This window comes from Battus philenor, unplaced genomic scaffold, assembly GCF_028537555.1.
Source record: "Battus philenor isolate CCGP_79_NKW_IND1 unplaced genomic scaffold, ilBatPhil1.0.hap1 SCAF_22, whole genome shotgun sequence".
Lineage (NCBI taxonomy): Eukaryota > Metazoa > Arthropoda > Insecta > Lepidoptera > Papilionidae > Battus > Battus philenor.
Genome location: NW_027181685.1, coordinates 5,721,777 through 5,748,868, shown reverse-complemented (window position 1 = coordinate 5,748,868; position 27,092 = coordinate 5,721,777). Strand labels below are relative to the sequence as shown.

Here is a 27,092-nt window from a genome sequence, read left to right as displayed (position 1 = left end):
GTGAGTGCGCTCTAGCGGCCAACAGTGGAATCGATATCGAGATGCTTAAAAAGTCGGTCACGTCACAATTTACCATATACCTACTTGGTTATGCACTTTTAGATTTATAATGAGAATGTATGTCCAAAGTAATGAGGCGCAAAAGTAATAAGATAAAACTGTGAATACAGTCGACTGAATAAAAAACAACATCATTTATTTTGTTTTAAGAACAGTAAACCACCAAATGCAAAATCTATCATCTCGCTTACTCAACTATCTTACCCTCTCTCTGTTTCACTCTATGCCTTTTCATTCGTTCGTAAGTACACTTTCATTCAGTCTATCGTTCTTTAAAATAACTGATTTACAATATTGTTTATAATATTTTGTCTAGTGTATTTGTGCGTTATAATAATGAGCTACCTAAGCTTATTATATCTATAGTAAAATCGCTTTGGTTCAAAAAAATATTAGTAAATTGGAATTTGTGATAAACCGTACAAGTACCTATCAGGTAGTTAATATCGCGTTATTCATGGATTTTGAATCTGTCAAAATTAACAGCTGATTTATTTGATAACTTACATGGTATAGTTATTTTGGATGTTCAATGATGTTACGAGATAGAAAATAAATCGTATTAATTTGTAAACAGCTCGTCAATTTCAATATGTTAACTGATTATTTTTATTGTAAAACACTTTTAATAATCCTTGTTTCTGTTTTATCAGTGAAAACTCAAAGTAAGTATGCTTTCAATCAATTATTTTAAAGTTATTAACTTTCGTGTTAGATAGTTGAATTTTAGTTAATTAACCTACTTTGAAAAATAGAAATTTTCTTTACAGTTATGTTTTCTTATATTATTCTTACTTGTTTCAGATGCAACTGTTACAATACCCTTAAACAATACCATTACTTTAGAAAACAAGGAATTGTTTGGAGATTTTGTGAGTCTTAATGCTTCATCTACTCTACAAATAGGATTTATAAACATTACAAAATCTGTTTCCTTCATTATTTTACAAGTTCATAGTCATTTTTATAATGTTACGGTCTATAATAATACATTCACCCGGAGCTCTTCAGTATATGGCACTAATGTGGGAATGTACAGTTCTGTAAAACCTTCACTGGATAAATTTTTTATTATTAATGAAAATGCTGTCAATATTAAACTGTATTTATCAGTACATGGCTATGGAGCTAAGGGTAAGTTATATAAATTTTATTTATTCTATTCAACCAGTTAATTAATGAAAATTTCTATTGTGAATACCAATATTCATGTACTAAAATATAATATATGTAAGACAACATTTTATGATTAGGTTATCTGGCAAAGTTAAAAAGGATTACTACCTTGGATTTGATTGATTCTCAGGTGATGTTAAGGCTATTAGCCCAGAGGCTTTTACAGCTTTGACGGAACTGACTTTACAGAATCAGAGGGTCTATGAACTTACATGTTTCCTTTGGTGATATAATGTTGTAACATACAATATTGTATTTTTAACTGCTGATTCTCAGATAAGGTTTTGTGGTTAGAACACATACAAGTTTTACTATGAAAATTTTTTCAAGTTTATTATTCAGCATTGTATCTATTGATTCAACAAAAACTTACAGAAAGTTTAAAATAATCAAAGTTAATGTACTAGATTTCTACTTGATAATAATTCTATTCAAAATAATCCCTCAAGCACTCATGCTGCATATGAACTTAGTCGAAGTTGTCTCAAATTTAACAATTTTAAAAATTTAGTTTCGCATTAGTTATGAAAATGAAGGAGTGTAATAAATTTAACAATTAGTTTATTGGTTTTTAAAACTTTTACTCTTTTTGATATATTTGCATATACTAAATACATTAACAGCTAGAATCAATTTTTTTTTTAAAGTAATCACTTAAAATATTTGTCTATATTGGTAATTCATATAGCCTTAAAAAAACTCTTTCTCCTCTTGAATTGACTATGATTAGATTTTGTGCGGGATAATCCCAGAAATTATTTATTTCTTTTTAAAGCTGCTGTCATGAAGGGAACATTACCTTTTTAAAAAAGTTAATTTAACATGTCTAGTACCTATTAAGCATCAATAATCATTAAAATATTTATTATTTAAAAATGTTGTATTGTTTAAGTTTAAAATTTGAATATTTCTATTACGAAGTTATATATAAGTAATCTTTGTTTAAGATCCAATACCCGGTGGGTGTAATATGGAATTTCAACCACCTGTCTCTCCATATCTCCATGTGTCGTACACAAAGGATTATGTTCTGGTTGAATCAGCTTCAGCTAGAGACACCACAGATCCATTGTGTACATCATTGAATAATGCTAATGTTATCTTCTACCTGATGTACCTACCCGAAAGAAAGTTTGACTCAGATACTTTCTTTGAAGGAATTCGTAATATGATGACATTGGACAATATTATAGAGAATGGTGTAGTTGTGAGTATAAAACATAATTTACAATACTTATTTAAACGAGGATTGTATGTTAATGTCTTTGACAAAATTGGTTTTTGTCATCTTGTAGCATGATTTTTAATTTTTTTCATATGAAAAGTTGTATAAAGTATATGTTTTTAAGTATTATAACAAATATACTTATATATAACTTTATCTTTTAATGTGGATATATGTTAAATATGGTTTTTTAACTCCTATTGCTTGCAGTCTTTCTCCCTATTTTTTACTTTGTACATAAGTCTAGTGAATTGTTTGCTTTTAATAAACATTCAACAGTTTCATATAGTGCTATATTATAAGTTTGGGTTTGGTCAAGATTATTTAAAAATAAACAAGCATAACTGCTTAAGCAGTCAACTTCATTACATTGCTTATTGAAATTCTGAATATGAGACACAGTTATAGCAATTAAATTAACAAAACAATAATAATCATCCAACCAGTAATGATTGATAAAACATTATAGATAGGACTGTTAGTTGTAATGAGTCACCACAGAATAAATAAACTGAAAACATTTAAACAAAATGTTCATCCCGTCATTTTCTTATTTCAAGTACATTTGAGTTATTGCTATCACTATCATTTAACTAAAATGTTTTCTAATCATCCCATTAAAGACTTCAAATAATATAATAAACTCATTTATTTGAATTATGTTTTGTAATGCCGATTTTTATTCAAGCTTCCTACAAAATCGTAATGATCATACACATGGAATTTTTAGTCACAAAAACACTCATATTGTCATTGTCAGTCACGCTCATATGGTCATTGTCATAATAAAAAACGAAGACACCCTGTAACATAGTCATAGTCACTCATGCAAGTATAGTCGCTGTCACATATGCAGCATAGTCGCAGATACATACAACTAAAACATTTCGCATTTAGAATCTTCTATATCAGGGGCAGCCATGCTCCTTGATAATTTGAGCCATTGTTCGAAATTTGAAATTTTTGAGCCGCATTTTAATACGTATTTAAAACACACAAACCTATATTTTTTTACACAATTTATATATTGAAATTTTACGACAAAAGTATAAAATCTTTGTGTGGAAGTCAGATATAATGGCACACGTTTATGACAGCACTCCTAATGATAAGATGCCGGTTTGTTAATTATGATCGGTATTTGAATTTCGTTAAATTTATGTAGGAATAATAATAATTATTATTTACACCAGTACTTTGTTTCGATTTCCAAGGAAGTGACATAGGTAATATAAATTTAAATATTGAAATAATTCGACAATCAATCGGGGCCAAAAGTAATCGAAAGACAGCGAAGTTTGGCCACCCCTGGTCTACATTTTTATTATATTGATTATGGCTGAGCATTACTTTAAGTTTTGAGACGTCTAACGTTAATAGTACTATCTTTCGAAGTTATTAAGTAATATCTATGATGTGAACTTTGTTCAAGGTTATTTTACCTTAATTGAGATCAAGGTATATTTTTTCCTAATGAAAATACTTAAACAGGTTTTTTATTCGAAGATTAGTTTAAAAATGGAAATTTAAAAAACCGGTATGGGGAATGTCGTAATAACCATCTTATTACTTATTGGTTATGATTCTTGGATACCTAACGCTTTATTATTTGCTCAACCATTGTTTTATGCCTACCTGACTGTGCACTCCACTTCTAAATCTTAAATCTTCACCGGCCATCTGTTTTACGTGCAAATTGGCCTGCCCATCGTCATTAATCCGCTGCGCTATATCGACTAGTAAATTTCTTGGCGTTTTACTAATTTTCTTGTAATATTTACTTGTTTTTCTGCCATTGTCAAATGCTTTAACCGATGGCATTACAACGTTACCGGCTCTCAAGTAGCAGAACCTAATCCTCTTAACAGTTAGTTTAAGGGCTGTCTTTGGATCCTTAGCTCACACAAGAGAGAAGGGCTAGCTTTTTGATCACTTACGCCGATGCTGCATGGTGTGGACGCAATGGCTCGAGTTAGACGATCGGCTTAGGTTAACATTCGTTACGTATTTATAATCCCGATTCGGAGATGCACGATAGTATCAAACCGCAATCAGTTACTTGGATTATGATAATGTACGTAATGTTAAAATTAATAATGAACAATTAAAAATCATTACCATCTTCTTCTTTTCAAATATTAACTGATGAAACTACATGATAATTAGCAATTAACGAATACATGACTAGTTACATGTTTCAATTAGTCATTTAATATGATAAAAATCTGGTATATAATTCTCACTGAAATTTACAGCGAAAGTCAGTTTGTTAAAAATATCGATTAGCATTAGACACACTTCGTTCGTACGTTCGACGAAAGGTTTTCAAGAGTCGGTCAACGAGGTGTGAGTAGGCCACCCACTAGGTCTGAAGGCATGGTCAAGTTCGCGGAAGTCGCTGGATGCAGGCAACACAAGACCGATCACCATAGCACCATTTGGGGAAGGCGAATATTATGATGATGATGGTTACACTTCGGAATTTCAAAGATTAATGTAATTAACTTAGAGACCAATTAAAGATTTTTCTTTGAATAATTTCAAACGGTTGACAGGTAGGGATAGGTATTTTATTAACCCCGTGATTTTTAAAGAAAAAGAAGTGTCATTTTTTTTTTTCATAAGAACCTTCCTCTTGTTTTAACGAAAATATAAAAAAATATTTGGTCGAATTACTCCGTGACTCTATCAAGTTTTGCGTTGTTTGTCGATTTATTTTTATTTGAATAAATTAGTGAAAGTCTGAACTCGATTTAAAATTAAGTAAATTTCCTTTACAATCGCCGGAGTTGGTGATAAAAATTGACAATAAGCTAAACAATACGTCGCTATGTAACAATAAGGTTCATTAGCCTACCATTGCCATTCCTTGGCCTGCAATAATTTAAAACGGGCCAAGTTTAGAATGGTTACCGACATCCGTCGACGGCGCGACCACTGTGCATAAAGATGTGGAGGATGTAATTTGGAGCGCCTCGTTGCTACCCACGCCGGTTCACAGCTTATTGCAACGAACAATCTCTATTATGTTGTATTCAGGTTCTTACTGATTGCAATATGTCTTAATATGATTATTGGGGGTAATTGTGAGTTTACGTATCGCCTGAATGTCTCCCTAAATAGAAAAGAATCGTAGGAATTATTCACCAAGATAATGATGATATTACTTATAACAATGCGATGGTAAATAGATTCTAAAAAAACCTAATTGCTAATTTATGTTACAAAAGTCAAATAGTATCGAGTTTTAAGATGGTTACGAGATGGTCAAAAACAAAGACAAAAATGTGACCATAAAACAAGACATCGTACATGTAATCTTAAGACAAGATGGCATGTTTTATTTTCAAATGTCCACCGGATCGATTATCGTGCACTAATGCTTGGTGTCGGAAATGTGTGTTATGATGGTATATTTTCGAATTGTTTACCGCCATTTTCACATCGGCTTTTTTCTAGTACAGTACTTCCCACTTTTACGTTCGTTACCAATTGCAATAAGACTAAACCATGTAAATAATTTTCTGCAAATTAGCTAATTTATTTCCACGTCCTTTAGATGTATAATATAGTAAATAAATTTATAACTTTTCAGTATATTTATATGACAGGCGTCATTACTAGAATTATAAAAGGTTGGTATTATAAAGAACCCAGTCGTAAACTAATGCTTGGCTTAGTCGAAGTGTCTTGAATACTTACTAAGAAACCGATATTTCTACCATTTTAGTTTAATTTACATTAGATATTCATGCGACTGTACAGATTTCCTTTTCAATAAGGTCCCAGAGACGACGTGGAGGATGCGGCGTATGCTCAGCGCGTACCCCGGCACGGGTTCCATATACGTCGCCGTAGCGTACAGCTCAACGAACAGCAGTGCCTATTCGGTTTACGTTCCCACTTACACTTATGCCTGTTCGCCAACAGATGAAAGTGGTTGTGAACTGCTTGGTAAGGTTTTCTTCAAAATGAAATATAATAATGAAATGCTTATGATAACCTGTGTAATATGTACAATTATATAGCCATTTACAAAGACGTATGCATTGTCTTATGAATCGCAATTAGTAAATCTATCGTTGCAAGCATACAAAAATCAAATTAAGACCTCCTATAAAAAAATTGTCATTATATCTACTTTATAATGGTACAATTTTCTGTATATAATCCATATTGTTTCAATCTACTTGTTGCTAGGTTTAAAACCAATTAAACAAGAATTTATGATAGAACGTTAAATCATAGGTTAAACAGAAACAAGTCTAAAAACTGATTTGGTTGTGGGAGTTTTTTAGATCAAGGCGTACCTGAAACCATCGTAGCTTTAAGATGAAGAATGCCATTATAGGAGATTTCAATTTGATTTTGGTTTATATCAAATTGGACTCTCTGGCATTCTCCTCTTGATTTACTATGCAGATAATAATATTAATAAATAAATGAACACGCCAAGTCGTAGGATACATGGGAATAATCAACATCAATACGTCCGCGCTGCTCAAACAACAAATGTAGATTAATATTTTGATTCCATGTAAACGCATCCTTCCATCGCTATGATCAGTCAATGATGATATACATATAATAACAAACAGAGAAATAGGTGGGGAGCTACTTCGTGGTTGGCCTTAAATTTACTTATCCCACTCACAATTTAACAATCGTGTAAGTATACAAAATTAATACAGTTTATTTTTTAGATGATATGCTGTCTCAATTGCTGTGTACATCTTTACTCTTCTTTGGTTTGTTCATGTGCTTCTTTGGACACCGATTCTTCAAGACTGAAATGTTTCTAGTCGGCTTGCTTAGTGGCGTTATTATCACGTATATACTCATATCACTTATTGCTGACTTAGAAAGACCTGGTAAGTTATGCTCAAGTGTATTAAAGAAATAAAAGACTGCAATTTTTTTAGTTCAATTTTTGAATCATGATTATTCGCGGTGTATTCCTCATTTTCTTATGATCTAACTATTACAATTCTCCTGTTCATTTATAAATACTAAAATCAAAAACAAACTTTTTGTATCTAAGACTCGACGAGTCAACAAATCTATAATAATGATCTCTGCACTATGGCTATATTCGATTGGTGCTGGATGCAGTTAGCCGTTCTGGCTTTTACAGCATCTTCCGATTCAGGCCTCGAGCTAAATTAAACTGAAGTAAAAAAAAATCTACGTCAGATGCGTCGCCCGACGTATTGTATTAACTAATTGTAATCTACTTGGTTTTTGGGAGAAAGGTGTGATGCTTTTCTCAGAAAACATTTTAGCTGAATCGATATCGAATCTCTGCAATGGGCAATGTATTCGCTTATACGATGGAATTACAAATAATGTTCGCAAAGTTTCGTTTGTTTGTTAAAAAAAATGTCCATATCATGTCTACACTATGAATAATTTTTAAAAGATAGACACCTTGAAAGCGATGTTTTTGCCACAAGGCCATTTTAATGTTTAAAAAATATATTTTCAATTTTTAAAATATTTTAAATTATACTATTTCGCATGTTCTTAACAAATCTGAGGCATTCGGTGGTACATATTTAACATGTGGTAGATTCAACTGGACGTCAATAAGAGGTGTGTAACATCGTTTGTTGAATCAAGAATTTTTAAAATGTGAATGAAAAGGGAGTGAAAAGAAAAGGTTTTTAATGAATTCTCAAAAGTAGCATTTGATCCATTTAAGGAGAGCTAAGTAATTTAAAACATTGACACTTAAGTCCGTCAAACACACGCAGTGATAAGAAGTCTAAAAGTCATAGGTGCGTAGGTTAATGTCATTTATTGTAAATTACAGAGTTCAATTACATTGATGCATTGATTAAGTTGCCTCACCTCTGCTTTTAGCAGAGCATTTTCCATTTCGTCATTTAAAATATGATGTTATCACATCATCCTAGGTGTCAATTGTTTGTCACTACATCTACAGTTAGCGAATTGTTTTATTGCAAGAGTATATGTATCTTCATGAAACCTTTTCAAACACTAGACTCTCATTTCAGCTCTCTTAGGCGCATCGACATTGTCTGGAATGTTCTTTGGAGCAATTTGGTTGTTATTTTGGTGGTTTTACGGTATACCTGTATTAGCTGTAATGCTATCAACTTTGAATCTTGGATTCCTGTTTGCTGCTTTGGTAAATTTTGGACTTCCGGGTAAGATAACTATTTCTTTACTGTTTACACAAAAATTGACATCAATTTAAAATCACTTATATATTTATATTAAATGTATGAATACTAATTCAAAAAGAGTGAAATTAACTGACCAAAAAGTGTTTATCATTAAACATTTATACTAGCTTATTGCTTGACTTCTTTGTTGTTCAATTTTGCTACAATTAAAATTAATTAATGCTTTGATAATGCGTATCTAATTTTATGTAATTACAAAATATTTAATGATTAAATTATAAATATTAATCGAATATATGTGAGGCTGCGAAATTTTTTTTTTTTAGTTTGTGAAAATAAAATTCAAATTAAATGTACTTTACATTACAATGTTTATTCAATAAATAGAAATCCAGAAATATGGAAACCAATAATTGAATTATGATTAAATAAAAATAACGAGATATTCTAAATATAAACATACATATTTTGGTAACAGAGTTATATATAATTGTATTTATTTTTGACATCTACTAAAATTCGACTCCATTACATTGAAAGAATGATGTTACTAGTCTATTTAATTTTCCTATTGAAATAGGCGTTAATGGAACTTAATTATAAAGAGAACAAAAATTGGAAATATTTTGATCTGCTAGACGTTTTTTTCCTTTTCAGTATTATTACGTCACTAGTTATGATTATGTGAGGATCGATGAGAGGATAATATGGGTATTAACATGTTCCGTGCCACGGCAAATTTTGAAGATATTCCATTCCATTCAGGCCACGTGGGGCATATACGTCCCACACTTTAAAAATTAAAAAAGTCGTTTAAGACGTATGCTTTACACTTTTTAATACTGCAAAGCTATAATTATCGGGAAAAAGTCATAAATTTTAATGTGCATAACATACGCACGTGATGTGAAGTTATCTATATTCGACCCTACAAACAAGGCCCTTTTTAAGAATCCTTTGCTTTTGAATGAGAACTGCAAATGGCCTGAACAGAAAGTGTAACGGAGGTCGTACACGCCCCACATGCCATGGAATGTGTTAACATGTTCAATGATTTCAGGTGGTCTCGCGCTGTTACAAGTTGACTTTAACTTTTGGACAGTTTACGTTTTCATCATGACGTTTTCATCACTGATGCTGCTATCCATGACCTTTATATCGAACATTCTTTGCTGTGCAATATTGGGCGCGTACGCGACTATATACCCTATAGACTATTTCGTAGGGTCCAATTTGAAATATATTATTAACAACACTATTCGAAGGGCCGTGGTGCCGAAGTTCAACAGCGCTGTGCTTTCGCCGCCGTTCCAGTTGACAGGTACTTATTATAATAATATTCCAATTTAATTATTTTTATTATTTAACTTTTTATTCTTTAGAATTCATTGGTTACTTAAAAATAAATCATTCATACATAATCTTATGTCTATAGTTATTAACCCTTTCGTTACTGGTTCCGGAGTTAGCCGGCTTCCACTGGACGCTTCTCGTGTACCAGGGCCGGAGTTGCACGGCATCCACTAGACACGCCGTATGTACCAGTGTCGCATTTAGGTGGCATCCATTTGCCATTTCTTACATTGCATTGTTATTGAATGGATCCCTCTAAGGGTACAATCATGTTATTGTATGCGCCTTTATTCAAAAACAATTCTTCAAAAGTGTAGTATGTATTTGTAAACTAAAATTTAGAATGTAAAAAATTATCACCGCAATAATAATCTACTAAGGTTGACCGAAAGACAATTTATTTTCAATTTATAAATCAGTAAGAACAAATCGAAGTAGTAGGTGCGTTGTTTGCATTGCAAATGGCAAACGACGGAAATCTAAATGTAAACGTAAAAATTGTAATGTGGACTTACGTGTAGATCCCTGTTTTAAGATACCTATACTCTTGTTGTACTTTATTAAAAATAATTGGATATCGTCTCAGATGTTTCCTTGGCGAACAATTGCGCTATTAACGCTTTGAATTTTGATATTTCTTAGAAACGAAGCCTGTGATAATTTAACAACTCTATGTAATGAAGCTAATTATTTATCAATATTATTTTATTTACTCAATACTTTTCATTGTTACCGACAGTAGTGACGTCGCAATAATTTTTAGAAAATACCTTATAAAATGAATTATTTTACTAATTAAACATGATCAATTAAAATAAATTGTTGAAGTGTTATACTTATATATTTCTTTAATGTATTTACATTTAGCAGAGTTTTCAAAACCTTATTAATCCATATTTGGATCTTGTATTTGTTTGTAAGTGGCAATCGTTTATAATCATTGAATAAAATGCGAATTATAACCCGTTACCTGCAATCGCAAAGCTAAATTCACTACCGCCATGCTACCACTGCGCTTAAAATCCTGGAAATGGTTTAGTAGTACAACAGTAATGATAAGGTACATTTTTACGTTGCTGCCAAATATTTTAAACTGTTTATTTAATGGAATCAGGCGTTACCTTGCGGAAGTCCATCCTTAGTAAGAAAAGGACCAATATTTAGCCACTTCCGCACATGCAGTAGTAGTCGTGCAACAAAGTGCACCGCCCGCCAGCCCGCTGATAAATGCGTATGCGGCAAACAATGCGAATCACACAACCGCCACCGCCAAATTACTCAACATATGTTTCACCCCTCCACGGGGCATCTTCAGAAGTTATGTTACACCGATTAGTGCCAAACACAGAGTCTCTGTGTTTGGCACTTATCGGTGTTGCATTTTGCATCGGTGGTCCATTTCTTACTTATTTAAACTGTTTCCCTATTTTTAGACGTGTTGGTAATGTTGCTGTGGCTTACACTGGCTATCACGGGGTTCTTCTTCCAACACTACCAAAATCGATTAAAACCTCCTTTTCCACCTCCACCGAGGAGCGTAAGGCCCGCCATGCCTGGTGTTTTATACGGATCGACTGGACAAATCAGGTATGAATACGGTTTTATTTTAACATAAAGTTATATCTATTTAGTGATTTAATATTAACATAGGTACATTTGACCATTTTTGTATGACTAGAGCAAATTTTGACAATATTCTTTTGGTCGGTGATGGAACTGTCTAATGTAGCATCATCATCATCATATTAATCAACATACGCCTACTGCAATATAGTCTTTCCCCATCGCCACGATGACCGTCCTTGCGCTACACGCAGTCATTCCATAGCAGTCTCACACATTTCAACACAAATAATATGGGTATCATACGCATGCCATATGAAAACAGAACAGAAGAACACAGATAAAGTAAAGCAAGGTTTCTATTACGTCATCGTATAGTACGATACATGAACGCCTCGAGAAGTCACTGTTATATTATCATCTTAAAATATTGTTTTTACGTATTTTATTTAAGAAATATACCTCAAAGCTGAACCTAGGCTCTAACTGGGTATGTTTATTTACCATATTTAATTATTTATTTGTATAGACAGTATATCCAGTTGCACATATGCACAAAGAGAAATAGTGTAGGCCAATCACAATTTTACACTAGTAGGTATTCGTAACAAGTATTGGTTACAAATTTATTAACCAGCGATTATGAAAATGTTTTTTTTATAATTTTTGACAAAATAAAAGCAGAAAATTGTTATCGTCAATATATGGATCTCATTTAAAAAATAGAGACTCAAAGACGCCGCTAAAGTAAAGGTGGGCGAAAAAGGTTCAATGTCATAATGCTTACAGATACATACATATTACTCCTTCGCACAATTTATTACACCACTGCCACCTACCTGCCACTACCACTGCATGGCAGAGGTCTCTTCTTAACATCGCCAGGATGAACGGTCTCGAGCTGACCGCAGCCCGCGACTTCCCTCGGCCTTGATTATGCCGTCAGTGGAACTACTCCTAGTGGAAGGCTTACCCACGCCTCGTCTACCTGCTCGTGGTGCCACTTGCCAATTCCTACAAATGCTATACCAGAATAAAATGGTAATTTACGTCCGTACATGAAACAGCTAATAAAGTTTGACTAATAAATGCTACTGTTGCTTTTCAGAGGCAGGAATATCTACGAAACAACGAATACGACCCACAATGAAAATTCTCCTTTGTTATCTTAAACATTATATCATATTAGCACAAAGCTTCTCTCGTTATAATAAAAAAAGCCAAACACGCATCTCTATGTAAAGTTTATACTCGATATTATTCAATCGTTCAGTCCGCTATTTTCTGCTAATGTGTATGTCGCTGTTAAAAAGCACTAAATACGGAAATATGCAGCTCTCTTAATATATGTAAGGAAAAATTAAAAATATGCGTAATATGATATTAAAATAGCAATAAATTTAATGCCAAAATCTGAAATAATTTTCATGTCTTATATTAATTGTTTATAAACTCTTACTTTAAAATAAGTTTGTATACCTCGGGATGATGTGAACTATATTGGTCCAATATTGTATATGGTAATTCGAATCATAGGCCGGGTTAGGTAGTTTTTTTTTACAATACTCCTTTAATTAGCACATAAACTTTCGTAACTAATTTATAATATATACGCTTACAATTTTCTCGTTACAAAATTCGTGAAGAAACTAAATGTTTTCTTCGTAATAATTATGACAATGTATTTTTTTGTGATACGTTATAAAAATTACCTATTTTTATTTTATAAGTTCCAATTTCAAATGACAATGTTTATAACTGATTGTCTTAGTGAAAAAAATAATAAACTGTGAAAAAAAGACGATTTTTGTTATAGAATTAATTTTGTTATGAATAATAATGTACCTCACGGAAATATAATTAAATAAAGTTAATATTTGAATATTTTCTGTTTTGATTTGATAAAAAAAGGTTAGAATGGGTGTTTACCTAGTTTTTTATAGGTAAGGAATTATAGAGTCGGCTTCAATGTGTTGCCATAGTACTACTGAAACCAAATTACAGTAGCGCACCTTAGGAAAGCACGGCAAGGTGGGGCAAAGAAACAAAAGAGCATCCGACAGCGGACTGACGGATCAGAGCGGCTGGTACTACCCCGATACCCCTTCCGTCTCCGCGTGCATACCTAAGGCGCGGTACAGCAGTTTCGGTAGCACTATTACAAATAAAATCATTAGTGAAATCTTAAACCATACAAGCAACTATAACTCTCTCAGTTGTCTGCCATCAGTATTAACCCTTTCGCTTAAACTTATGATAAATATATGTCTGAGTACTGGGTCTTGAGTAGTAATTATTAATTTATATTTAAAATTATATTTTTCATACTAATATTCGAACCCGACTAGAAACTGTAAAATTAAATAATTAAAATTTTACTTATTATTTATAGATTGATTTATAAAGACTTTCACCAACAAATATTATTTATGTTTACTCACTTTCATGTTTCGCTTTTACCCGTTCAGTAAAATTGATCATAGATTTATACTAAAAAATATTTTGTAACATATCTTTTTACTCCTTCCACCTAATTATACGACAGTTTTGATATCTATCAATAATCTTTATTAAAAGCTGCTTGATTAAATTTTGAGACGAGATATAACTAAATATTTATTTGTATTCAATCTTAATTTGTAATGATGATTAACGAATTGAAATCAAACGCAGCCCGCCCGCTCGATCGTCGAGGGGACATACGGGATAAATCTAAACCAATTATAAGCGTCAGTAATCTGGACAATTGGTGTATACCGAAGACGGGGAAATATATTTTAGGGAATATTTCCCTCTAGAACACAACATCTGTATAATGTTCTAACTTAAAATTTTAATTGTTGTTTGTTGTATATTCATGTGTATTAAGGTTTTAGAGTCTACGGACCAGCATATGCAGCGAAGAATCTCCCGCATGCATGGATGACCTTTTCCAATCATCGGAAAGGTTTAGATGCAAGCCGTTTCTAACATCCTATTGGAAATCTTCGAGAGAAGCCTATGTCCATTTGTAAGCGTCCTACGGCGAAAATGGTGATACGTTTGAGTATAGTTTTATAATATGTACAATATTCTTAAGTAGGAAGAGTCGCATGGAGGTTCTGGAACCAGCTACGCGAGCCGTCAACCCCAAGCACCGTACCTCTCTATCTCTCTATAACTTGATAAACCTGAACATTGAATCATGTGGATTGATAAGATGTACGTTTCTCTTAAAACCATAGCAAGATAATATATTTTTTATTAAGTAGAAAGTACTGAAATAGAAAGACGTACTTTGAATTCTTTTTTTAAAATCTTATTTAATCTATTTGTATAAACATGTTTATGTAAAGTGACTGAACTAATCACCCCGTACAGTTCTATCCGCAGTCCCGACAAAACTTTAGATCAGTATAATGCCTACAACACATTTAATCCCATCCCATTGTACTCCACCCTTACCAATTCATCTGGGGGAAAATGCATTTGTGTGCAACATCCTCGTATAAAACAGAGTTTGGATTATAAAGAGCTAACACGCAAAATTAATATGTACCGCCCAAATATAGTTAACGGTATAATTTTCCAGGGAAATAGCGATGGGGTTCCTAACAGTCGCGCAATAGGGTCGGATATTCCTTGTTACCGCGCCATCTGTCGACGGCAAATAATAATATTTTGTCCCATTCTTCATTGCCCTATTGTTACAACATTAGATACACTCGAGTGTTCATTTATGTCAAATTGAATTATGAATTGGAAGTCGTCGTTCGTCGTTTTTCTTTTGCGTAAAGGAAATTAAGAAAAAGATGATGGAATGGTTAATACAATATTTATTAATAAATTTCACTGTAATCTCCTCAATCTATATGCACTTAAATCGATTAATAATTTATTTTACACTTATGTTCAAATTAAATTACATACGGTATTATCTACGCCTTTTGTATTGCATATTCTTGCTGTTGTGTGCTGGGTGACCAGCATTCCCGTAAATTAGCAATTAACAAATAATTTTTTTTTACTTCATCAAAATTTATAACAATTTTTCATTTCACAGGGACAGAAAAAATTCCAGTGGCAAGGTTGTGGAATATATACACTGGTGACAAATTTTAGGTTTCGTTTACACTTTACGTACAAATACCGACAATAAAAATAAACCTAAATAACTATTTTAATTTAATCACAGCAATATTGATCTCCTTAGTTTTTATAAAAATAAATAACATAAATTAAATGGTATTGAAAATAATGTGCCACAATGAAATTGCAGTTACAAAGTACAACATCCATTATTACAAGATTATTATACAAGAATACAAACATGCTCGATCCGTATGACAATTTGTTGAGATGCGCGGGGTCGCCCAACAAATCGTCGTAACGAAGCTTATTGCCACGCTTTCCTCTGTGGCATTAATATTTCTCACCCCTATTGCATAGATCAAAGAAATAAAAGGGTTGTGCTCGCTAAGGGCGTATAACACTCAATTATTACAAACGTTGGCACAAACGATTTACATTTATTTTCTCCCTGGAGACATTTTCATCTCTAAGGAAATTTCTCTACTCAACAATAGATGGCGCTTACCTATATTTACAATATTTTGCTATAATATTTGTAACCTATTTAACCATATTCAAGGAAATACGTACCGTTTTGATATATACATTATTGTGAGAAGATGTATAACAAAAATGTTTAATGCAGGTTGCAGGCAAAATGTTTCCTTGTATATGGCTACGGACACTTAGTACTAGGTTTGAACATCATCAGTTGCTTCTTACACATAACTGGTGTTTTTTTTTAGATTGGGAAAACTATAATATAAATTATATTAACTTGCACCATTTAAACATTGAGAAAAGAAATCACTCGGTTAATATTGCGATAAATTCAAATATTACAGTCTCATACACTTACGACACGGAGTTTTGTTCTTGCTGCATGTCTCCCGCCAGAACCGCGGCGTCATGGCCGGCGGTCATGTTCAGAGCGGCGTTCATAGACAAATGGGAGTCTGCGTAGTTGTGCGCGATTTCTCCGCTAGATGGAGACTCCGGTACGTTGGTCGGGTTCTCAGGCATCGAAAGAAGTCGATGCGGGAACCCGAATAGCTGAGATCACTGAAGCCGTCCCCAATAGTTCGACGCGAGGTCTGGTCCCTGCGATGGAATTTGTACAGGCACACTGACGCCCGCCGATATCACACCTAAGAATATAAAGTAATATGTTGTTAATAATGTTATAAAACAAAATTATTGTAACGAGTGTTATGTTAATAAAATGTTGCAGTATTTAGTTATGGTAAACATGAGATATAATTTCTGCACGCGTTAATCAATTTGAGGGGCAGGCATGTGCTGGCAAAATCTAATGTGAAACCTCGTAACGCCATGTATCAATATCGGCTCAGCCATACGTCTAATAGGATTGCAATTGCATTCCGTTTATTACACACAATCGCGTTATCTGGACACGGTATGTTCGCTCGCTTCGATTATATCCCACCGCCAGTCATAAAGCTATCAACACGTCTGCGGATGACGTGTGCTGTTCCTCTACATTTATACAATACGAAACGTTCAGATTATTATAATCAATATATCACTAAAATAAATTTTCATAATCATATTTAATTATTTATGTTTTATTTTAAACACACGAGGCAATATATATACGTTTACATTCGATGAAGTAAAAATTTTAATATATTTGCGTATTGTAGGCGTACACAACCCCAAACATAATTATGTTAGCTCCTAAGTTTAATAGAAAAAAACTAATAAACGTCTCACTCAACAGTAATAAAACTAGACACGAACAATCTATATATATGTTTACTTTATTGACAGTGAAATTAAAGGAACAAAAGTAAAGTAAATGTTTTGCAAAAAGTGTTTAAGTATTCTATCCATAAAAGCACCTCAATAAACTAAAAAAGGATTATTAACTGATAAAAATGTAAAATTACATAATTTAATATGAACTAAAATTATGTAAACGTACATAATGTACAAGTGCGTAATAACTGCCGTGTGCTAACCTAACAGCTTCACAATCCGCGCGTGCGGGCCCGCGATAACGGCTTCTCGTTCCGCGTCGAGGGGTTAGAGTTTACATTCATTACGAGTTATTATCGACTCTAAGCAGCGTTCCTGCGGGCCTCGTTTACTCAATGGTCTGTGTCTGACCGTCCGATGTCCCCTACCATTTGAAACGCAAAATGTAGCCTTTACATTAAGATTGTATCGATTCTTTACAAACTAAAAGGCAAATCAGACGATAAAACGCCTACTAAAGATATGATTTTGGGTTACTTTTTATAGATCAATTGTCAATACATATCTCGACATCAATATTTGCTGCTACAAACTAATACTTACTTAATTAAAAATAAAATCGATTTTTATGTTACATTGCTATGATATAAAAAATCGAGTAGTATTTTAAATACAAGGTATTTCATTTTTAAAGGACAAAATTAAAATGAACGTTGCCGAAGAACAAGCAACTAATATTAATGAAAAAATCTTTCGAAAAATCGATTTTATCTTTATAATCGGATCATAGATTATATATAGTTGGCAGTAACACCATTCATTTTAATTCTCTGTGCTACCATTCGTCCTGATAACGACAACATTATCAGGATTCATATTACATTCATATTACTTTTCTATCTTTTCTTTTTGTCTGTGCAATTGTTCATATTAAAATTTAAAAAAAAAAATATTGTTACCTTGGTACACAAAAATTTTGTCTGTTTATTCTATTTAAAACAGTGGTGAACGTACTATTTTAAGTTAGTACAGAAAAATACAATATAAACTAGTAATTCAGTTTTCTTTTAAATCGAAAAAGACGAATCTAAGATTCATGAGATCATATATTCAGTTATTCAGTTATTCATTAAAAGAGATTACCAGAAAAGCCCAAATTGTTAGAAACTAGAATCAGTTTGAGGACTGATATATCTGCATTATTTTTCAACTCAAATCTTTGATGGATTTCCACTAAAACAAAGTAATATCCAGAGACATTACATAGATAGTTAATGCCGTACAAAGTTTCTCACAAAAAAGTTATTCATTTTAGAAGACATTATTCTTATTACAATAATTGTTACTGCACGCCTTGAAAATATGTAATTTTCTGCCTATGGGTCGTACCATGGAATGCGTCCAATATTTGAATCTAAAAGTTAAGTTTTTATATAAAAAGATGGTCTTAGTAAACATAAACGCCTAAAGCATTTACGTTTACTGAGCGGGATGTCACGCATTCAAGTGACACGTTCTGCATATCATGCGAAAGTAGCAAAAGGTAAAAGTGGAACAAACCTGTATTATTTAATACCGCGCCAAGCTGAAAATGCAGCCGTCAGCAAAAGAGTAAATGAAACGCGAGCGTGCGTTTTGAGTTGCGAAAAAGTCTTTTGTTCGCTCGCGGCGGCGGGGGTCGGTGGGGACCGGCGAACAATGCGCGGAACGCCTCAAACAACAATAATTCATACCGCTTTCCGCCACCTACGGCTAAAAATGTCCGCCGACTGATATATAATATCAAACGCGAGAGATACGGCGCGGGAAACAATAGAACGCCTACGCATGGGATGCTCTTTCTATGAATACTAATAAATCTCAAACTTCTACGTTTTCATTCAGTTACAATTGAAAGATTATCATCATTATTTCAGCCGTATGACATTACGTTGTTAGATATAGGGCTCCCCATAGGTTTCCAATAAGACTGATAAGAAGCCACAACAAAGTTCTATCGACCTTTTGGATGGACGACCTTCGTTATGCTTACCGGTACGTGGTGTCTACTTCAGAACTTTAAAGCTCCAGCCGTCATCTGTTTTACGCGCTATGAATGCCTGCCATTTGAACTTTCCAATCAGCTGGACTATAACGGTTACTTTCGTTCGGCTACGGACCTCATTCCTGATTCAATCTCGCATGAAAAATCCTGTGCGTAATTTAGCCTTCTCCGTGGCTCTTTAGGCGACAGTGAGCTTGCCATTAATTTTGCAAAATAACAATATCAGTTATGTACACTTTTTGAAGAATTACTCACTTTGGCAGATACATATATTTTACTATATTTTTTAAGGATCACATTATTATTGAAGTCTTATCTTTGAAAGTATAAAGTCAGTTAGTAGTAAAAAAAGGTAAACATTTAAAAGTAATAAATATAGGTAAACTGGAAAGTAATTTGTCCTATTGTGCATTTCATAAAGTAAGCACTAGAATTAATAAACTAAGCTTGTACCTTTCTCTACGCTTTATAAAATTAGTAACTCTAACAACTTTATACTCTTTTACAATGCACGCCCATATATATCCTCTGATATCTCTGAAATCTTCTGAACCAATAAATTGATAAAAACAGTAAAAAGATTCTACTTAAGCGTAAAAGATTTTTAAGTGATAATATAGCCGAGGATGAATTTTTATATTACGGACGTAAGTGAAATTGATCCAAAATTAAGTAATTTTTTATTTGTAATCATATTTATTAGTTTATTGTGGACACTTCTCAAAGAAGAGCGAGTTAAGTATACTCGTAGTTTTATTTTAAATTCAAGTATACTATTAAAGGTAGATCAATTTGATTCCAATTGCTATCAAATCCAGCTAATGTCATGACAAAATGTCACATAAATTTTGTCATGACATGCAAAAAGTGAAAGTGATTTTAATAAAGATTTACTAAATTTTATTATGAAATTGCTATTAGACTCTAAGCATTACACGGCAAACTGTAAAACATATGCAGTGAAATTTTAGAAACAACAAAATTTTGTTAAATATGATAACAGTTTATAATAAATGCACGTAGCAACTATTGATTTGTACAATGTACGGATATCCGGTAATATTCCGCGAATTTCCTAGAATTTGGACGCGTGCCAATGTAAATTAAATATCTGGGCTTCGACTATTTTTTAACGAAAGCATTCGATATTCAAAATCAATTTAAAAGCCATTTGTAAGGAACAGACAACGGCAAATCCAATCGGGACGCGGGCTTCTATTTTTCCCTCTCTTTCCTTTTTATTTTTTTTATTTCTTGTTTCCCCGCGGTGTCGCGGTCTTGTGTGCCAGACGCCCCTTGCTCTTGACTCGGCGTTTTTTTACATTTTATTACGAAGTTGGTAAATATTTTGCCCGAGTTTGATTCCTTCAATTTTTATTATATTTACTTATACATTTCGTTAGACATGTTATAAAATAATAATTATACCAACTACGTTTTGTTAAATTTTTATTAAACTTAATAAAATCATTATTAAGTTTAATATTATTGAAGGAAACGTTTTCACTGGTACTACGTTTATCTTTGTTGAAATTATTAACAGTTACTTCAATTATGTTACAGTTACAGTAACTCTAAACCAGATTGTTTCTAACGTTCCTCGAATCGTAGACAAAATGATTATAAAGATTTATGCAACGAAATGCAGCTAAATACGTTGAAGATTTAATCATTACTTTAATTTGTACTACGGTCATATGTTAATATCGCTGAAAGACGCTAGATGCAGGCCGCTTCCAACTTGTACGATTGTAAATCTATCGAAGAGGCTTATATCCAGCTGTGAATATCCTATAACTGAAATGATGACGATGATGTTAATATCCGAATATACGTGTCAGAATAAATTTGATCAGATATTAAAGTAATTTTTTAAATCTTATAACAACAGTTGTAATAGCGATTAAAATGTAATCCTTATAATCAGCTGTTGGCAAAAGCTTAGATAGCTCATAATATCGTGATTGTGTTTTTACATTGTTAAATAAGTTGTAATAGCCCCGTCATTATATTAGAATTACCTTCAGGACACTAAAGTTTGGTGGCGTATGCGTCGCGGTTTGTATTGCGTAGACAGAGAGTGTCAAAGTAATAGTAACGTAGTTAGTAGTAGTTAACGAGTCTAGTTCGAAGTACCCAAAGAGTTAAGCGATCTACATCTTGTGTGTTATACAAATATTGCAGCCGCTCACTTAAATATGTGAAAAATATCCACCAAACCACTATAGCAACAACAAATACGTACGTACGATAAAAGGTAGATATAGGAAAAAGATATGGCTCCTGACAAGGCGTAAACGCAGTCAATTTTATAATACACGCTGCTAACAAATCATCAGTAGAGAAGTAAGTACGAATAGCTAAATTAGTGTCAAAATTATAAGGATATAATTTTAATCCTACAGAAGAGAACTATTTTTGTAATGTTGTGTGCTTAAGATTCTTTTAGAGAAAAGATGAAAGAAATTATGACAATACAAACAACATTATTCCCAATATATTATTAAGTATAAAGAAATAGTGATATTCAATAAACAAAAACTTCGAATTGAAGTGTGAAGGATTTTTAAAATGATAACAAAGCTCAGGAAAAAATTGCTCTACTGCTATATTAGTAATATTGTAAAAGTGACCCTAAATTCCCTGCATGAGTTCGTTGTAGTCTCTTCTCAGACAGAGCAAGTTAAGGACCCTCGTAGCTTTAAGTTGAAGGTTGCTATTATAGGGAAGCTTAATCTGATTCTAGTTTCTATCAAATTGGGCTCTTCTGGAATTCCTCTCGGCGTACACAAGTGGTCACTGCAAATGATCCTATGTGGATATGACTGAATGTAATCTTCTAAATTGCCTTTCTTTATTTTAATAAAGATTTAATATAGAATAGTTATTTTACTTAATAGTAAGATTATTTTAATAAGTTTATGGTAACTGTAAAGATATTTTATGTTCGAAAATACCCTCCTTCCCTTTACGTTTTCATCGGTTTAGTATAAAAAATAAATTGTGTTAAAAAATCTGTAAATATAATAATGTAATTATTAATCTGTAGAACTGAAGGTAAGATTTTTAAGTAAAGAGTAGTAGGTAGTAGATATAGCAGTAGGTCGAAAAGTACAGAAGCAGTAGTAAGTCGAAAAATAAAAAAGTAGTAGATCGGCAAGGATAAAAGTAGTAGGAGGTCAAACAGTATAAACGTAGTAGTAAAGCAAAAAGAATACAGGTAGTACTAGGTCAAAACATACAAAAGTAGAGCAGGTCGAATGTATAGAAATAGTAGTAAGAGGAAAATTATAAAAGTAGTAGTAAGTCGAAAAGTATAAAAGTAGTAGTAGATCGAAGAATACAAAAATAATGTAAGGTCGCTCACCGGTGCCGGCGGCGGGCTGTGGCTGCGAGTAGGCGGCGTGCTGCTGGTGGGCGGCGGGCGCGCGCGAATACCCGCCGCCCAACACGTCGCCGAACATGTAAGGGTAGCCACCGTCGCGCTGCTGCAGGCACGAAGACGGCAGCCCGCCCGACATCGAACTGTCGGACACAAGCGCACTATCAATATCATGTCGAAGATTTAATTAGTCTGACATACATTATGCATAAAATTTATTATATTCATATACACTTGCTTTAGTACTAAATATTATATAATACTATATTGTAGTATACAAGGTGATTGGTTATAATATAATAGAAAATAAAATATTATGCAACACTATACTGTATAATTACAATATGATGTTTAAATAATTGAGTAAATACAATTCCATTACGATTTAATTGTACATATAAATTTACATCACCTATAATAATAACAGGAGATGAGGAAAAAAGAACATACAATTTAAACTTTTATAATTAGCTTCGTCGTATACATAAAAGTTATAAAAATGATAAGTTATTGACATAAAGACAGTTGTAATATCAATTAAATGTACAAGGAAAGAAAAAACGTTATAAAAAGTTGACATAAATTTGTACCGTTGATCGAACTAAAGGGAAACTTCTCGTCTCGGTAAGTTAATTTGCACGACAAAAGCTAAAGCCCGTAGTTCACTATTAAAAATCAATCCAAGTGGAAAGGCGTCCGACCTTCGGCTTCGTAGTTTGGAGCGTCTCGGTGCAATGGCGGGAAACCCAAGGAGGCGCGATCTTTGCCGCTCGATTTCGCGCGCCGTTTAATTAATGTCGCCCCTCGATGATAGATGGCGCAACTCAAAGTTATTAGCAGAGATACAAATTTATATGTTAATAACTATCTGTACCGAAAGATACTTGTAATGGATTGTTTATTGTTTTTTTTATTTTATTTATTATTGTTTTTTTATTTAAAATACTGGCGCTGGTATTCAGTAAGGGTTCAAGTTATTTGATTTTTGTATTCGCATAGCAGGACGTTACTTTTCGAAACAATAATTAAAGGTGCGATTTGGGAATAAAATACATAAAAATAAAAAAAAGAATAGTACAAGGTATTTAACTATAATAGCAACTATTATTCGCCTATTCACTACGGTAATTAGTTAAAATTTGCAACATTGAAGTATTCGATACAAATAATACATAGTGAGTTTAAATTAAAAATTTATAAAATAACCATGAAAGTAAATATTACTATATATTCTGAAATTAATAAAAAATCAAAATTCTTAATTCAAAATTTTCCAGTAGGCATTTACGCGCACTTGAATCATCAATTATTTTAACAATATAAATAGTAAGCAACCACCAGTTCGGAATGTATGCATTATAAAATCAACCATGTAAATGAGTCGACAAACAAAGTTTATTTTAATTAAGTTAAGACATTTATTAAGTAATACACCTTTAATTTTATATTTAGAACTAAGAAAAGGAAGGTGAAGGATATGTGGTGAAGCTTTATTATAAATGCACACTCAAACCTATGCAGGATTTGTAAACTTAATTATTAGTTAATAATCTAACCTGTAGGTGTCGCTCATGGTGGCGATTGGTTGCGGTATGGGACTGTACATGGAGTTGAATCCGCCGTTGAGTGGCAGCCGTGGCGCAGGAGGCGCAGGGGGCGAAGCGGCCGGAGCTTCCCGTCGTTGACTACGCAGTTTCTCTTCTCGTCGCCACTTGGCGCGCCGGTTGGAAAACCACACCTGATGGAGCAGATCGATTAGCTTGTGCTTGTATAAAACAAATATTTATAGGACTTGCTGAGCACCTTCAAACAGTTAAGACATTGATATAGTGTACATTTAAATATATATTTATACATAGTGTTATTGGTCTTAATTTCTTTCTCATACTACTTCATTTTGGGAGGGAATATTATTTCTATCGAAAAGATCCTGGCAAGAAATTCTATAGTGACTCTTAACACCATTGTGGGCACAGCAAGACAGATTATCGTGGCCATCTTGATTTGATAATAATCATTGTGGCAATCTTTGAAAGACCTATTCCTTGCAGTGGCCGTGTTATCGGCAATAATGATAATGATTATTGCAGCAATAGAGAAGAACCTAGTAAGAAACTCGATGGTTATTCTTTTAACGAGAATTTTTCAATTTAATGCTATCAATCAATCACATTGCATGATAGTAGTCTCAGGCAACATGCCTGTGGTCTCTTATACAATCTTTAATGTAATAATATGTTTTGTTGATCAATCTTTCCTCAACATAAGCTTTGATTTTTTCCTGGATAAATGTAAAATTTCTCACTTTCTAGATATAGGCTGTTTGCCGTTTAATGACACTACAGATAACGAACGCAAAGTCAATTTTTTTAAAATAAATGGAAAGTGTGATCTTTAATCGACACTTTTTTTTGTTTTCAACGTTGACAGCCAGGGATAGCCTACTACAGCTAGGGATACCTAACCTTATACTTGAAAAGTAAATCGTTGTGATTTTCCTCACAGTGTTACAATTTTTCTTACCATAAGAGACTTTCCTAAGTTAACTTTAGTTATATCGTCAACTTTACCTTAGTTGAGAGTTTTTTAGTTAAGTATATTTGTTTCCCAAGGAACAGATCTTACTGTACAATGTTCTTTAAAATAGTATTATTACTATTTTCTTAGTGCGGTCTAGTAGACACCATCGGCATAGCGTCAATACAAAATAAAGTAACCAAATATGAACTATATCACGTACATAAATTAGTTGTGTGACAAGCTTATAAAATTCACGATAGGCGATAAAATATCACCTTTAATTATGATTTTAATAAACTACGACGCCCTAACGCCAGCCCGTGGAGTTAATCAAAGCTATTAACAAAGTTAAATTCGGTAACACCTATTCACCGCGTGGTAATTAAAAACATTGCACTACTTTCACTCACGAACAACCAAACACGACGTGATATTTACAGTTTGTAATTACAGATGGATTATAATTATAATTTGTATTTGTAATACACGTAATCTAATATTTTAAAAAAAGAAAAAAAAATTCAAATTTAGAACTGAATTTTAAAAGTTTTTATTTTTTTAACCTAAATGTATACCTGTCAAATGGATAAATATATTACACAAAATACCTAAGTAAACTATATTTAATAATTAACTACTATATAAACTAATGATATATTTTTAAAAGATAATTTTCGTCATGACAACAAAGTTTCTAAGTTTCAATTATGCCAACTGTGGATATTATATTGTGACATTGAAGCGTGCGAAACGGAACGCTGCACCGGAAGTAGCCCTCACGTGCGCGTCACTTCCGCCGCTGGCAGTCATGGAGACATGATAGCAATATGGCGCCTGTGCTTTGCTGCTTTTTGCTGCCAGATTCCTATTTCTCAAATGGATAATATGAATATTTCTAAGAATATTATTTAAAACTTTTTGTTTATTTATAATAGTAAAAAATCTGAAAGTTATTTGTTAATTTAATGTAAACTAGTTACAAGTATTTTATTTGGTATTATTCGATATTTAAAAAGGTAATATCTAAACGTACTCGAGATTTATATCAAAGCGTATTTTATATTTCTGCTCAACATTAGCCTAAAATTGCCTACTGAGAAGAAAATAGGGAAAACCCGAATACTAGGCGTGTTCAAAGAGGTCGTATAGGAGGCAATATGTCATAATATTATTGCCTCGGCCTCCAACAGAATCGACGGAATTCTACCGATAATATTTTATTTGAACCCTCACAAAAATCCGACCGTATATACTGTACCGAACATATATAAGTACATATTGAAAAATTGCTCCATTCTAATACATGCAAAAGTGTTACATGTTGTACAGAAATCGTTATATTTTCTGTAATATTTAGTACTTTAATAACTAAAAATAACTCTAAATGAAATTAATACATTTAAAGGTAAAACTAAAGAATCATTTTGAATTTCGAATAAAAGAATCCTTTAACATTACCGTTTTTTAGTTTAGTTTATAAATCTGTTAATGTTTTAGATATACTCAATAAAATGGCACATTTTTATGTATGCAATTATTTTAGTGGTGGCTGTCATTTAACATTTTTTCAATCTTGTCAGGTAAAACCGTTAAAACATTAAATATTAATATTTTAAAAGTGTTACAAGCATTAAATATATTATTTAAAAAGACGTGTAATGGCAACATCGACCTAATCTTATGTATAAGGGTCCCCATGTCAAAGTAAAATATTATGACATTTCCGTTTTTTCTTTTCAGTCCATAGATATTTCTTCGTGACAGCGATGACAGGCCTTTCTCCCGCCTCTACGTCATTTCCCGTCGGCCTTTTATAAATTACGCCCCTGCCCTTATAGTTGACGAAATATT

At 32.8% G+C, this 27,092-nt stretch overlaps 2 protein-coding genes across 3 annotated transcripts in view; one reads left to right on the top strand and one right to left on the bottom strand.

Moving 5' to 3' along the window:
* The first annotated feature begins 374 nt into the window (after positions 1–374).
* Positions 375–13,275, top strand: LOC137923735 (transmembrane 7 superfamily member 3-like). The gene is made up of 9 exons (XM_068766991.1): positions 375–725; positions 865–1,194; positions 2,184–2,443; positions 6,244–6,415; positions 7,165–7,332; positions 8,479–8,631; positions 9,671–9,931; positions 11,397–11,550; positions 12,635–13,275. The coding sequence occupies exons 1-9, from the start codon at positions 653–655 to the stop codon at positions 12,696–12,698; spliced, it is 1,635 nt and encodes a 544-aa protein (XP_068623092.1). The 5' UTR covers positions 375–652; the 3' UTR covers positions 12,699–13,275.
* Positions 13,276–15,363: 2,088 nt separating this feature from the next.
* Positions 15,364–27,092, bottom strand: part of toy (twin of eyeless) — an 88,429-nt gene continuing 76,700 nt past the window's right edge. For both annotated transcript variants that reach the window (XM_068766843.1, XM_068766844.1), the window contains exons 8-10: positions 24,278–24,459; positions 22,707–22,864; positions 15,364–16,724 (exon numbers count right to left, since the gene is read on the bottom strand). In XM_068766843.1, coding sequence (XP_068622944.1) covers positions 16,636–16,724; positions 22,707–22,864; positions 24,278–24,459 — 429 coding nt within the window. In that variant the 3' untranslated portion in view covers positions 15,364–16,635. The remainder of the gene's footprint in view (positions 16,725–22,706; positions 22,865–24,277; positions 24,460–27,092) is intronic.

Coding starts and splice junctions, on each gene's coding strand:
- LOC137923735 (XM_068766991.1), top strand. CDS start 653: ATGTTAACTGATTATTTTTATTGTAAAACACTTTTAATAATCCTTGTT. Junction 2,444..6,243: donor TTATAGAGAATGGTGTAGTT/GTGAGTATAAAA, acceptor CTTTTCAATAAG/GTCCCAGAGACGACGTGGAG. Junction 11,551..12,634: donor GGATCGACTGGACAAATCAG/GTATGAATACGG, acceptor GTTGCTTTTCAG/AGGCAGGAATATCTACGAAA.